At 47.4% G+C, this 13,473-nt stretch overlaps 2 protein-coding genes across 2 annotated transcripts; one reads left to right on the top strand and one right to left on the bottom strand.

Annotated features, from left to right (window-relative positions):
* Positions 1 to 464: 464 nt before the first annotated feature.
* mustn1a (musculoskeletal, embryonic nuclear protein 1a) lies at positions 465 to 3,599 on the top strand. Its single transcript, XM_035382923.1, has 3 exons — positions 465 to 977; positions 1,290 to 1,416; positions 2,734 to 3,599. The coding sequence occupies exons 1-3, from the start codon at positions 969 to 971 to the stop codon at positions 2,829 to 2,831; spliced, it is 234 nt and encodes a 77-aa protein (XP_035238814.1). The 5' UTR covers positions 465 to 968; the 3' UTR covers positions 2,832 to 3,599.
* A 1,759-nt stretch (positions 3,600 to 5,358) lies between these two features.
* Positions 5,359 to 13,134, bottom strand: ruvbl1 (RuvB-like AAA ATPase 1). The gene is made up of 11 exons (XM_035382920.1): positions 12,994 to 13,134; positions 12,279 to 12,365; positions 11,957 to 12,089; positions 10,590 to 10,741; positions 9,623 to 9,712; positions 8,043 to 8,192; positions 7,739 to 7,802; positions 7,310 to 7,508; positions 6,569 to 6,671; positions 5,892 to 5,983; positions 5,359 to 5,666 (listed from the first exon to the last, which is right to left on the bottom strand). The coding sequence occupies exons 1-11, from the start codon at positions 13,132 to 13,134 to the stop codon at positions 5,507 to 5,509; spliced, it is 1,371 nt and encodes a 456-aa protein (XP_035238811.1). The 3' UTR covers positions 5,359 to 5,506.
* Between the last annotated feature and the right edge of the window lie 339 nt (positions 13,135 to 13,473).

Below are 13,473 nucleotides of genomic sequence, written 5' to 3'. Positions count from 1 at the left end.
TGTTCTGTATAGCATGTTGAAGAACCCCAGAGGGATACGCTTTGGGCAACAGATTGTAGCCACTCCCAAAATAATCATCTGCAGCTCGACCCCACTCCACCTAATGTGAGCCCCACCAAAACCCTGGTCCCAATAGAACTGTGGCTCCCAGCCCATAGCATGGAATTGCAGCTCTCTGATTCACATTCGCACCGGCGACTTGGATGTGTTTTTCTTTTGCGATGTTTTTTTTTTGTTAAATGCCTCTCTTGAACTTTTATTGCCCCCTCACAGATCCCAGAGGAAAGGAATAATGGCATGGCATGGACTAAGATGAGGGAGGGGGGTGGGGGGAAGGGGTGTTACGGGAAAGCTGAGCTGCAGGCTAGCGCGTTACCGTGGAAGTTTGCTTGTTTATTGTTTGTGTTTTAATGATCCTGATCTTGCAGGAATGTCTAATGTGGTCTGGGGGCCTGTGGAGTGTTTCTGTCTCTTCGGTACATAGGCTAATCCCTGCCCCCATAACGACTGCGTAACAGTAGAAGAATGCAGTAGCGCATGCAGTTTAAGAGAAATGGAAGGGAACATTGAACAGGGCGCAGTGAACCGTGACAGCAGTTCCTAACTTGCCAAGCTGAGGATAGAGAAATTGTAGCGAGTGTGATTAAGCGCCTATGCTTGATAGAGAGGGGGAGAAAAGTTTAGAAAAGTTGCTTTTGCCCTATCCAGATGTCAAATCATGGGAACACTATTCCCAGCCGTATAGCGGATTACGTCATGCCTAACAATAAACCATGACAGCAGGGGCAGACTGAGAGACATAAGAGGCGGAGCCCGCTGCCTTGCAGACCTCTGCTAACAGACTGATCAGCTGCCACTGGGCAGGAGAATATAAATGGCCTGAGAGGAGCGGAGGGGGACCAGCATCAGCTTTGGCCTGGAGCTTACTGTACTGAAGCATTGGATCTCCTTCAGAACCTGCAGAAACTATGTCTGAGGTAGGATGCGCTCTGTAATCAATCTGAGGACAGGCAAGTGGCTCATTTAGTAAAATCGTAAGTAGATTGCAGTTGTATCAGTTGTGCAGCATAGAGACAAAGCTACTGTAAAAAGGATAACAGTGGTATTTAAGGGACTGTAACTGGTACACAACCACACTGGCAGCAGTAGGAGTAGATATTCAAAGCTGAGATCTCTGTGACAACTGCACAGTAGACTGACTCTACTACCCTCAGTCCACTTAATGAGATGAGTGCAGGGTCACAAAGGGTCTAGGAGGAGGGGCCAAAGCTATGATCCTTCTCTTTCAGCCCAATGAGGAGGAGCTACAGAAGCAGCGGCCGGTGATGAACGAAGAAGATCTGAAAGGAGCCAGAGACAAACTGGGGATGGGTGGAGAGGTGAAGAGCAAGACCTTTGAAGTCATGGAGGAGTGCGGTGAGTTTAGTATCATTTCCTCAACATGTGAGCCATGCAGAATTGCCAGAACTTCACATTTCTGAAACGGTTGTATGAAATGGTGAGCTATGCGAGTATCTGGTTAGTCCACCATAAGGTTAATGTTTCTCTATCCCTTTATTCCATTCAAATATTACAGATGTGTATTCCTAAAGCTCAATATGCAAATATCTGAAGTATTAACAATTAAAACCATCTATTGATTGAATGAATCTGCCATTTTACCCATTAATGTTGGTAATGATGATGCATTTTCATTATAAATGCCTACACTTCTTTTGACTTATATTATTGAAAAATAATGTATTCTTGATTAAGAAGTTAAATCAGAGTATCATAATTGTATTAGCCCTTGATAAATAATGAAAACAATCAGTTCTTGTTGGTAGTGTCCTTAGACTTTCACTCTCCGCTGCAAATTAACTTATGGGTAGAGAGAAAATATTACTTTACGATATAAACGTGAAATGAGAATTTTATGAACTGCCTACTTAAAAAATAATTTAAAAAAAAAAAAGCTTCTTACCTTAAGGATGTATTTCAACTCAAGACATTGTTGTATATGGCTTTCCTAGTACTCAGAAACAAATGGGTTGTTTTCTTGTCAGAATAAGGATGTTAATCTTAACATTCCTCACAGTCAGGGTCATTTTTAAAACAAAAACAGGAAACATTGAATCTGTAAGTGTGGTGCTGAAGGGGGAATTTGTCATTTGGTTGTTTGTGGAATTTCTGTGGTGTTTGTGTTTCAGCTGAGAGTGATTAAGTGTGCCCTAGAGGAGGCAGTTGTCATTCCAGTTTCATCATGATCCAGTTAATAATCCAGAGAGAAAGAGGGGGAAGGAGATTGTTTGTAAGAGAGGGCAAGAGATTCAGCAAGCCAATTTTCCACTCCTTCTTTAGAGCGAATGTTATTTACCAGAGGGCGGAGGGGAAGTGACAGTCTGAGTTTGAGGAAGCACCACCCTCAGACTGGTCCAAGAACAGCGAGAGGAAGTGGCATTTGTGCTAACAGGAATATCAAAGTTTAAATTCACCGGCCCTTTGGTTGATGTTATTAAATAGTTAATTTAGAAACATCTAGTTCTCCACTGAGGCACTCCGTTGTTGTTATCAGGGAAATGAGCTTCCTGTTGATACTTGCTTGTCATTTATCTCGAGTTGAGCTACTCTTCTACTTTGATATTGACTGCTTGTGAACCAACTAACAGGTACATTACTGCCACCTACTGTTCTGAAGTGTGGAGACATCTGAGTGTTTATCCTGAGTTCCTTGCCTGGCCTTGTTTCCTCCAGAGCGTGTGGGAAAAGTGGCTCCGTCCGTGTTCAGTGGCTTGAGGTCCGGTGCAGAGACGGCCCTCAACAAGCCTCCAGCCAGGGTGTTGAGGAAGTAGCACGGTGGAGACGAGGGGTCGGTCATTCTGCAGCCTTCAGGAGGATGGACCAATGGACACTGGGAGAGTGTGGAGGACTTCACCTGTCTGCTGCGATGGTGTGGGAGTACTGAATTCTGGGTTGGTATGCGTATGTGAAAGGCACCACCAGGCAGCCAGTGGTTTTATTTCTAGCTTCATTCTTGAGTGATTTCAGTAGATCATGTGACACTTCAGTTTCCTCAAGCTTCGTGTTGTTGTGATATTTAGCTTTTGCAGATTGTATAGGGCCAGCGTACAGATGGTGGTGTGGCAGCACATTGCACTATAGAAGGGGTCACATAATTTGGAGGTCAATTTTATGGTATAAAGCACAAAACGGTTCCTAATCTGTAATTATACTATAGTTTCCCCATAAATGTTTCATTTGCCTTTGAGCCATTGCTTTAACAGTGGCGCCCCTCAGAGCTTTTGCCCTCTCAGTATTCAGTCTCAAACTCTACCAGGATTTCAAATCAGTTCCCTGTTAATCCAGTTACTTCATGTCTCAGAAATCTTTAAGCTCATGATTTGAATGTCAGTTTATTTCCTATATCGGCTGAATTGAAACTGAACTGATGCCACTCCTACTCTGTACCATCAGTGCGAGCATGCTTGTGCGCGAGTGCGTCTGATCCTGTAACCATGCGGTTTTGCAGTGATCCGTTCACTTTGCACTTCAGCCAATGTTAAACTGTTACTGCCATTTCTATCGGCCTGTTTATGAATAAAATTTCAATGTAAAATCTCTGCCCCTGCCTTTGATGGTTTGTGAGGACCCAGAACAGGGGCAGTGGACACCAGCCATAACAGGAGCCCCACACTACACACAGAGCCTAGGACCAAAATGTATACATGCCATCAATGGCTCTGACTAATCCGTGGCTCCACAAAGCACTCAATAAGTAATATAGTGATAGAAAATTCTAATAGTTTTGTCATTCAATCAGCAAATGCACTGCCATATGTCAGTGATAAAAGTTACAATGTATTAAAATGTATTTATCTCGTAATAATTCTCATAAAAATTGAAGTTTCAATAAAAGTGCTGATAATCACAGTCTAATGGGACTTTTTTGCCAAATTAATTTAATTAGTTGCACTCATTTTAAAGGCTTGAGACTTTCAACACATAAAAATCACAAAAAGTACATACAGGTCAACTTCAGGAATCCACTTTAAAAAGATCTAATAAAATGTTTAAACTGCATATACTTTGCGAGCCTGCACTGTGCATCTTGCACACACACAAAACGTAATACTGATTGCTAAATCAACAATGTTTTATGGGCTACCCACTTTAAGTGTTTTACAAGAAATAAAAATATGCATAATGCAGAGAATGACAACTAATCGACTGCATTGTGTAGTTAACTGTGCAAAACAAAACTACTTTGTGCACTGGAGACAGTATACACGTTTAGCATTTAGCATCAAAGGACTATGGGCTTTAATACAGAGCTTCTTGTGTCTTGGGCAAAGCACTTTATCCCAACCTACACAGCAGTGAGTAATGTTTAAGGTGTTGGCACTCTCTCTGTATGGTCACCCACTGAACGTTTTTTTTATTTTTTATTCCCACTGTCCACTTCAGTGCTGTTAGTTCTATGCTGAGGCCACATATTACTTGGTGTCATATCTGTTGGCCCTTCTTTGCCATTTGTGCAGTAAGCAAGCCAATCTCTGTAAGGTGTGTGCGCATGTTGGGTGTGCATAGGGTACGCATTTGGAGTGTGTGCATGCGTGTAGTGTGCATGCATATGATGTGTAGGGTGTGTGCGCATGTGTATAGGCTGCACATGTAGCTGTAGGGTGCGTGTGTGTAGGGTGCTCGTGTAGCTGTAGGGTGCGTGTGTGTAGGGTGCTCGTGTAGCTGTAGGGTGCGTGTGTGTAGGGTGCTCGTGTAGCTGTAGGGTGCGTGTGTGTAGGGTGCTCGTGTAGCTGTAGGGTGCGTGTGTGTAGGGTGCTCGTGTAGCTGTAGGGTGCGTGTGTGTAGGGTGCTCGTGTAGCTGTAGGGTGCGTGTGTGTAGGGTGCTCGTGTAGCTGTAGGGTGCATGTGTATAGGCTGCACATGTAGCTGTAGGGTGCATGTGTATAGGCTGCACATGTAGCTGTAGGGTGCGTGTGTGTAGGGTGCTCGTGTAGCTGTAGGGTGCGTGATTGTGTGTGCAGGATGCGTGTAGCTGTAGGGGAGATGTTTTGTCTTTGTGGTACTGCGGCACAGACAGGCGATGAGGGTGGAGAAGAGCATCAGTCAGGGACAGATACAGCTGGAGTAATGAAGTGGAGAGGACTCCTCTATCAGTACCCCCGCGTCTCTCCAAACTGATAAGGCTCCGCTCAGGACTGCAGGGAGGAACGGAGGAGGCGCGGGGAATCAATCACGCCGCCGTGGCGATGATGTGTCGCGCGAGCTCTCATCCTCGGCCAAAGCCCTGCAGCCACACCCGTGTGCAGAGCTGTCAATCACCGCTTGCACACGGCCCCATAAATAACCACGCCCCTTTGCTGCTTTTTACCTTTTATTTTTGTCCTTGTACAAAATTAATTTAACAGAATTGGTTACTGGTGCCGATGGGGAAAAGGGATAATCAAACGTAAGGGTGGGCAGGGGATGGAGGGATGAAGAGAAAAAGGAAGTGGGCCAGGGAGTCCTGTTACTTCATGAACTTGTCGTGCTGGTCCTGCAGGATCTTGGCGGAGGACTTGGCGTCGTAGAAGAGCTCGTTGATCTCCTCCACCTGCTCCCGCTCCACCCCGTCCTTCCCCTGCACCCTCCCTAGCAGGCTGGCGGGGGTCAGCAGCTGGACTGCGTACCTGCGGGGGGAGGGGGGGTTAGCACAGGAATCCACTCGTTTACAGAGCCAACACTCTGGTCTCAGGATTATTATCAGTCTTCGCTTCTCTTGTACACAGAATGATCAGTGTCTTCATTTCTGTTGTGTAGAGCGACAGGCAGAGTGATGAGTGTGCTGGTCTCTCCTGTAGAGATCAGCGTGACGGTCACTGCTGTTACAGGCGATTTAGAGCAGTCTCTCTCACCTCAGTGTGGTCTTAGTGCCGATCTCTCCCAGGTGATTAAGAGCCTCTTCACTGATACTGATCCCCTCTGTCTGCGCCCTGATCTTAATGATCTGCAGAGAGAAAACAGCAGGAGTGTCACACCAGCCTGAACCACACACACGCGCACACCTGTCTCATGATCTTAATGACAGACAAAGCTTAACAGCACGTGGTGTCTCACATCTACGCGCGCATGCACACACGCACACACGCGCGTGCGCACGCACACACACACAAAGCCCGAAATGGGTCCCAGACACCAATTCAAATTCCCAATATGCTGATAATTATACAAGATGTATTGTACGAGATGACTGGAGGCCCTCGAATGTGATTAAAAACCGTAACGAGGTAGTGTAATCTGCGCCGGAGTCTTTATGGTAGGCAGGAGAGATGAAACCTACAGCAGACACACATTTCAGCGGCTGCCAAGAAACCAGGTTGAGCCTAAAGCAAATAAAAGTGACTCGCGTAAACACCTAGGATTCTGTCAGCATGAAGCCTAGCTTAAACAAAAGCGATGGAATCCAGCCCAGCGCGAGTGTTTAACCTAGAGCCGCAGAAAAGGCCAATGCTTCAGACCCTACTGAGACTGCTGGCTCACTGTTTAGACAACTGCAGGGAGCACAAGCATTTATAACGTCCGAGTGTGTGACCTGCTTCATCTCCTGGGGTGTGTAGAGCATGGTGCGGATTATCATCACTCTGTCCAGCAGGTCCAGGGGGATCCCGTGGGGGGAGGAGATGTCCTCTGTCCCTCTGAGACAGAGAAAGAGGGAAGAAAGGTAGAGAGATAGAGAGAGAGAAAGGGGGGGGTTGAAAGAGATTGAAATCATATAAATATAAAGTATAAAGTACAGAGTGCATAGAAATGCCCCTAACAATGAACGCTGGGCTGAATTAGGCAGATTTGAAGTTCTCATTCAAATTCAGAAAAGGGAATTACATTTTATTGAACGTCTAAAAATCAGTCCAACAAACTTCTTAGAATTTATGTCACTCCAAACCCAAGAGTTCAGCCCAGAAAAGTGTCCCCTCAGTCAGCTGGTTCTGAACCTCTCTTGACTAACATTAGCATGTACTAGCACAAACCAGCTTCAGATCAGCACTGCTTCAGAAATGCCCATTAGAGTCAACCAATTTATAAAACACAGCAAAAACTCCTATCTGGATCATCGGAACAAAAAACAATCCTAAAATATACTGAATTGTTATTGGGCCATAAACAGAAAATACGCACTGGCAGAGTATCTCCTCCGGCAATAATTACACTTGTATTTCATGCCAATTTGAATTTGAGAGAGAAAGACAGAGGGAGAGAGATCTTGATCTCGATTGGTGCATATGCGCGACGATCGGCTGCAGGCTGCCTGTGCCTGCCTGACTCCGCCCCCCACCTGACGAGGCAGTTTCCGCGGTTGGATGCGAACACCACAATGGGGGAGATGGAGCTCTCCAGGGCTCTGTGCAGGTAGGTGAAACACTCAATGTCCAACATGTGCACCTCATCCACAAACAGCACGCCTGGCACCAGCTCGGCCACACCCTGGTCGATGTAGCGGTTCACTACTTTGTTGATCTCTGTGCGCAGTTTGTCTGAAGGGAAAACCAGACAGGCAAAAAGTCTGTTTAAGGACACAGACCCAAAGGAGCGAATGGATGCTCTACACAATGTGTGGCGGCCATTTTGGATGGTCTGTTTTAGAAATGGCCAGAGCTGTGAGGTGGACCAGCTTATCTGGGACACTTTTAGCATGTGTCATTCTACCTATTAATGAATGAAAAGGTAGAATGAGAAAGATGATGAAGGTATGGCCTGGTCTTACCTGTGATCTCGGTCTTCTTGGGCTTCATTAGCTGCCCCATCATAGACAGGATGTCCTGACCCCCCTGTGGAAAACACCCATATGTGAGGACCAAAGAGGGATGTTTGCTTGAGGAACAATCACTGTGTCCATTAGTCTTCATGCTATCTGGACTTAGTGTGTGTTATATGAACATGGTGCCAGCAGATGCAGGTGTGTATACACACTGAATTTGTGGGTTCATTTGTGTGTAGAGAGAGAAAGGGACATGAGCAGGCCTGATGTCAGAAGGACCGTGAGCGGCGTGGGTTACGGAGGGCCGTACCTGGGGTCGAGCGTTGGCCACGTCCAGGTCGTGTAGCGTGACGTCCTGGACGATCTCCTTCTTTTTGTGAACGTCCCCCTTGGGCAGCGGGACGTACTCCTCAGCCTCCAGGTCAAATTCTGTGGCAAAGGTGTCACAGCGGCCTTGTCTCTGCGGGGGACAGTGAAAGGAGGAGTTCACACCCAGTGAGAGAGAGGGTAGGGATTTTACATACAAAGCAGTCACTACAGAAAGAAAACCTATAGGTAGAGCAGTTATACATCCGTCAATACAGAACTGAACACAAAAGGAGAGGGTTTGTGTACATCAGCGACTACAATATAAACCAGAGATGGGAGAAGGGAAGAGAGCAGAGAGAGAGAGGAGTCCTATCGCAGGTGTATGGCTGGTGTTGGTGCCAGCGAAGGTTCTGACAGTACTCCAGGCAGGGAGGGAGGGGATCAAAGGGGGGCAGGGGGGCAGGGGGGCGGGTGCAAGAGGGCTGTCAACAGCAACAAATGTTACGTGCACCCTGCTACCCCCACCCCGGCTCCGGCCCTGGCAGCCAACCTAGCCCACCTGCGCTGATTAAAGAGCCCGTCGACACACACTTATCAATGTGGGCCGTGGGGAAGAAGAAAGAGAGAGGGGCGCAGCGAGAGAGATGGAGAGATAAGGGGAATAAAGTCAGGCACTGAGAAATGAAGGAATGAGAGAAATCCATTTTGAACACAACAGAGGGCTTGAGATTAAAAAGAAAGGCGCGCGGGTTTAGGAGGAGAGAGAGTGCGAGGCGGGAACGTGTCGGAGAGCGAACAGAGCGGGGCGTGTGTGCTAGAGGACACAGCCTTGTGGTAAGGACATTCTCCAGCCCTACATATGGACCTGGGCCTTTTCTGGATGAATACAGGATGGTGTATGAACAGCATATGCAGTGCTATTATGAAGCCTGAATATGCTGTGTACGGCAGCGGTTTATGTGTCATGTACATTATATGACCAAATGTATCTGGACACCCCTTGGACTAAGGCTGTTTTTCATGGTTTGGGCTAGGCCCCTTAGTTCTAGTGAGTCTTAAAGCTGCAGCATTAAATCACATTTTAGACGATTCTGTGCTTCCACAACAGTTTGGGGAAGGCCCTTTCCTGTTTCAGCATGACAATGCCACCCGGAAACATAGCGAGGTCCATACAGAAATGGTTTTATCGAGAACGGTGTGGAAGAACTTGACTGGCCTGGACAGAGCCCTGACCTCAACCCCATCCAAAACCTTTGGGATCATTTGGAAAGCCAACTGCGAGCCAGGCCTAATCGCCCAAACGCTGCCCGACCTCACTAATGCTCTTCTGGCTGAATGGAAGCAAATCCCTGCCAACATTATAGTATAAAGCCTTCCAAGAATACTGGAGGTACTTATAGCAGCAAAGGGTGGACCAACTTTGTATTAATGCCCATAATTTTGGATGAGATGTTGGATGTCAGGTGTCCACATACTTCTGGCCATGTAGTGTATGTGTAGCATAATGTAATATAGTGCATGTTGACTGTTCTGCAGAGGTATAGAGGGGTGCGAGATGCACAGACACAGCTGTTTTATTACCTTGACTGCTCCACTGTTGGCCTCAATGTAGATGACATCGCCCACCTCCACACGCTCCTTCTGCAGACTCTCATAGATGCTGGGGTCCAGCTGCAGAAACAACACTGTTACGTACACACTGAAGGCTCAGCAACACACACACACACACACACAGACACACACACACACAGACAGACACACACACACACACACACACACAGACACAGACACACACACACACAGACAGACAGACACACACACACACACAGACACACACACACACAGACAGACACACACACACACACAGACACATACACACACACACAGACAGACACATACACACACACACACAGACAGACACACACACACACAGACAGACACATACACACACACACAGACAGACACATACACACACTGTCCACTGGTGTCTTGAATAATAAGCACACAAAATGAGCAATTAATTGCAGCCTCAAGCAAAGGAATTAATTTGAGTAATTCCTCTGGATAAGAACCTTATCTTTCATCACATGAAAGATTTGCAGAGTGCTGAATCTAACACATTGTGTGCTATAAAACATTTCTGCTTCCTTCACAGTCTGATGCCTCTCCCTTGGAACTAATGCCCAGCTCTGATACTAGCAGGCGCTCCTCCTGTATCCCTCTGCCTCTCACCTAGTTACCCCTCGCCCGGTTCCCCTCAGCTGATCGCCCTGTTACCCCTCAGCCGATCGCCCGGTTACCCCTCAGCCTCTCTCTCTGTAACACCTCAGCCACTTGCCGTTACCCCTCGCCCCGTTCCCCCCAGCTGCCCGCCCTGTACCCCTACGCCTCTCTCCCTGTACCCCTACGCCTCTCTCCCTGTACCCCTGCGCCTCTCGCCCTATACCCCTGCGCCTCCCTCCCTGTACCCCTACGCCTCTCACCCTATATCCCTACGCCTCTCTCCCTGTTACCCTTCAGCCTCTCGCCCCGTTCCCCTCAGCCTTACCTTCAGCTGCTTGGTGCCCTTGCCGGTCTTGAGGCCGATGATGACGTGGCTGATGGTCTTGCCGTAGCCGCCCATGGGGTTCTCCGTCTCGCACGGCGTCAGCTCCGTCACCTCGCCCTCGTACACCTCCTTCGTCTCCTTGATACGCAGCCCTACAGGGAGGGGGGGGGGGGGGGAGCACACACCGTTATTTACGCTGCACAGGACAGCCACTGTAAGGCCTTTCTACCTTAGGATAATGCACAATAGGTTCACAAAGGACCCCTGCATCCCTTGGTCCACCGACCGGATCATTTATTGCTATGTAATAAGCGTGTGCATTTGTGAATGGGCGTGTAGGGCTCTAGGAGTGGGGCCGTAACACTGGGACCCTTGTTCCTCCCATACTGAATCTCTGTTTCTGTGTGACACGCAGGTGGCTGGGGGGGGGAGGCACGCTTCTGAGAGACGGGAGGGCGGCTGTCTGTCAGGGGCGGTGTTATCAGAGCCGCGGAGGCGGGGTGCGACCGCTGACAAGCCCAGAATGCGGGACCGGGCCCTGTGCTGCGAGGGGCGGGGCTGCGGGTGCTGACAGACAGCCCTCCGTCAGCGGGGGCTCCATTTCCACACCGCGACAGGTCGCGTCAACACCCGCACAGGCCAGCTCTTACTCCCCCCCCCCCCCCGCCCAGAGGGAGGAGTGTGTGGAAGGCGACGCCTACCACCTTCCCCTCTTCTCCCGCTCTCTCTGCCAACAGGTGATAATGCCACTGAACACTCATCTCTTTCCCCCTTTTTCCTGCTAGCGAGACCCCTAAATGGCCCATCCCCTGCTGCACGACAGGGGTCTGTTGCACGTTCAGAACGGCGAGGCTTGCGAGCCACTGCATAGCAAGAGATACGATTAGGCCACTCAGATAAAGAATAACAACCCCAGCCAATGGGAACTAATCATTTACTTTATGCTTCTACGGGTGCAAGAGGACATTATGTAGCAGCTGTCCATGTGCTCACTCTCTTTAATTAATCTACATGGGGCGACATAGCTCAGGAGGTAAGAGCGGTTGTCTGGCAGTCAGAGGGTTGCCGGTTCGATCCCCCACCCTGGGTGTGTCGACGTGTCCCTGAGCAAGACACCTAACCCCTAATTGCTCCCAATGAGCTGACTGGTACCTTGCATGGCAGCCTTTCACCGCTGGTGTGTGAGTGTGTGTGAATGAGAGGCATCAATTGTAAAGCGCTTTGGATTTTTTGGTATAAAAGCGACATATAAATGCAGTCCATTTACCATTTACATAGCTTGTGCTAACAATATGGAAGATTCAGGACCACTTCAGGTTTAGGACCACTGCTGGCCCCTGTACTACAGTGTTGCAGAATCGCCTCACCGATAGCCCTGCGGAAATTCTCCATCAGCACCTCCGTCTTCTTAATCTCTGTGGAGTACACCTCACTGCCCACCATGGGGCAGAATGGCACCTTGTTTCCAAGCTCCTGGGCCATAGCCAGCGCTAGTGCCGTCTGCAAAGACCAAAACAGACAAATATAGTACATGTGATTATCAGAGCAAAGTTACAAGCAGCTCTTTCTCAGCATTTCAGTAAGAGGCATTGTACACGTTCATGTCTCAAAGTCTACGTCTAAATGAAAGAAATGATTCATCATACAATTTGGCACTTTGTTTTCCAATAGCGAAATAACAGTCCATACCTTCCCTGTTCCTGGAGGTCCAGCCAATAAGACTGCTCTCCCTGCCATCTTCTTTGAACGGATCAGTTCCACAATGATGCCACATGCCTGCGTGACATACCGTAAGGTTAAATTCAGTCACATGAAACATCGCTTTGATCACTCGCCAATGAGTTTCAGTCGCAACTAGTAGCTACAACAGAACATAATCTGTAAAGAAATTCTGATCACCAACGCCGTTTTTTAAAATGTATTTATTTTTAACCTTATTTCATCATGTCATTAATAAATACTGCTCCTGTAATAAGTCATTTAACACTGCAAAATTTCACGTTAGATCTATGTAAGTTCTATAGATCTATACAGAAAAACATTCACAGACGTGATATTGTCTACGGACTATGTAAGTTAACGAGTACTGGGAAAGCAACCTAGCCATCGGTATACCTGCTTTATACTGTTTATACCCTGCCAGCCATGTGTAAGACACTGCGGAATGCATTTTATTCAATTTACGATAATTGGTTATCTAATGTGGTTACCCAAACCCAAAGTCATGAAGTTCTGACAACAGCTCAAATAATTATGACTGGCCATTGTGTTAACAGCATTTAGCTAGATAGCTTGCGTTTCTATTACGAAAATTAGATACCGAATAATAAAGCAGCGAGCAATAAACAAAAACAGTGTAACAGTTAACGTTATGATGAGCAAGATAAATTAACATCAACATTACCTCTCTTGCAGTCTCCTGTCCCACTAAACCGGACGCAGATTGCTTGGCGTTCCCGGCCTCATCTAGACCTAGTCCCTTAACGTGACTGTGCGAGGCGATGCGCTGGGTCTTTGTGGTACTTTTCACTTCTTCGATCTTCATGCTTATATTATAAAAGTTTAAAGATGCTTACGGACGAATATAATATCAGTAAAAAGGCTATGTTAGTTTCTGTATAGTCAGTTACCGTTTACGGTTGAAGTTAGACACAACACGACGGACTACAATGTGTTTCCATGTGGGTTACTAGGGAAATATGGGAAGTACCGCTCAAATATTTTCGTCACGGACTGCAGCGATTGGACAGAGCTAAGCTTAACGATACAGCGATTGGCCAGAAGTGCTGCTTATCCAGTGACGATTCTCTTCTCCCGCCTCCTTTCAGGTTTATTTCCGCCTGTGTTTCTAACGCAAATACCCTACTGAAACTAGTCAATTATT

This window comes from Anguilla anguilla, chromosome 11 (genome assembly GCF_013347855.1).
Source record: "Anguilla anguilla isolate fAngAng1 chromosome 11, fAngAng1.pri, whole genome shotgun sequence".
NCBI classification, from domain to species: domain Eukaryota; kingdom Metazoa; phylum Chordata; class Actinopteri; order Anguilliformes; family Anguillidae; genus Anguilla; species Anguilla anguilla.
The sequence above is the reverse complement of the archived record's forward strand: the minus strand, read 5'-3'. Positions and strand labels throughout refer to the sequence as shown.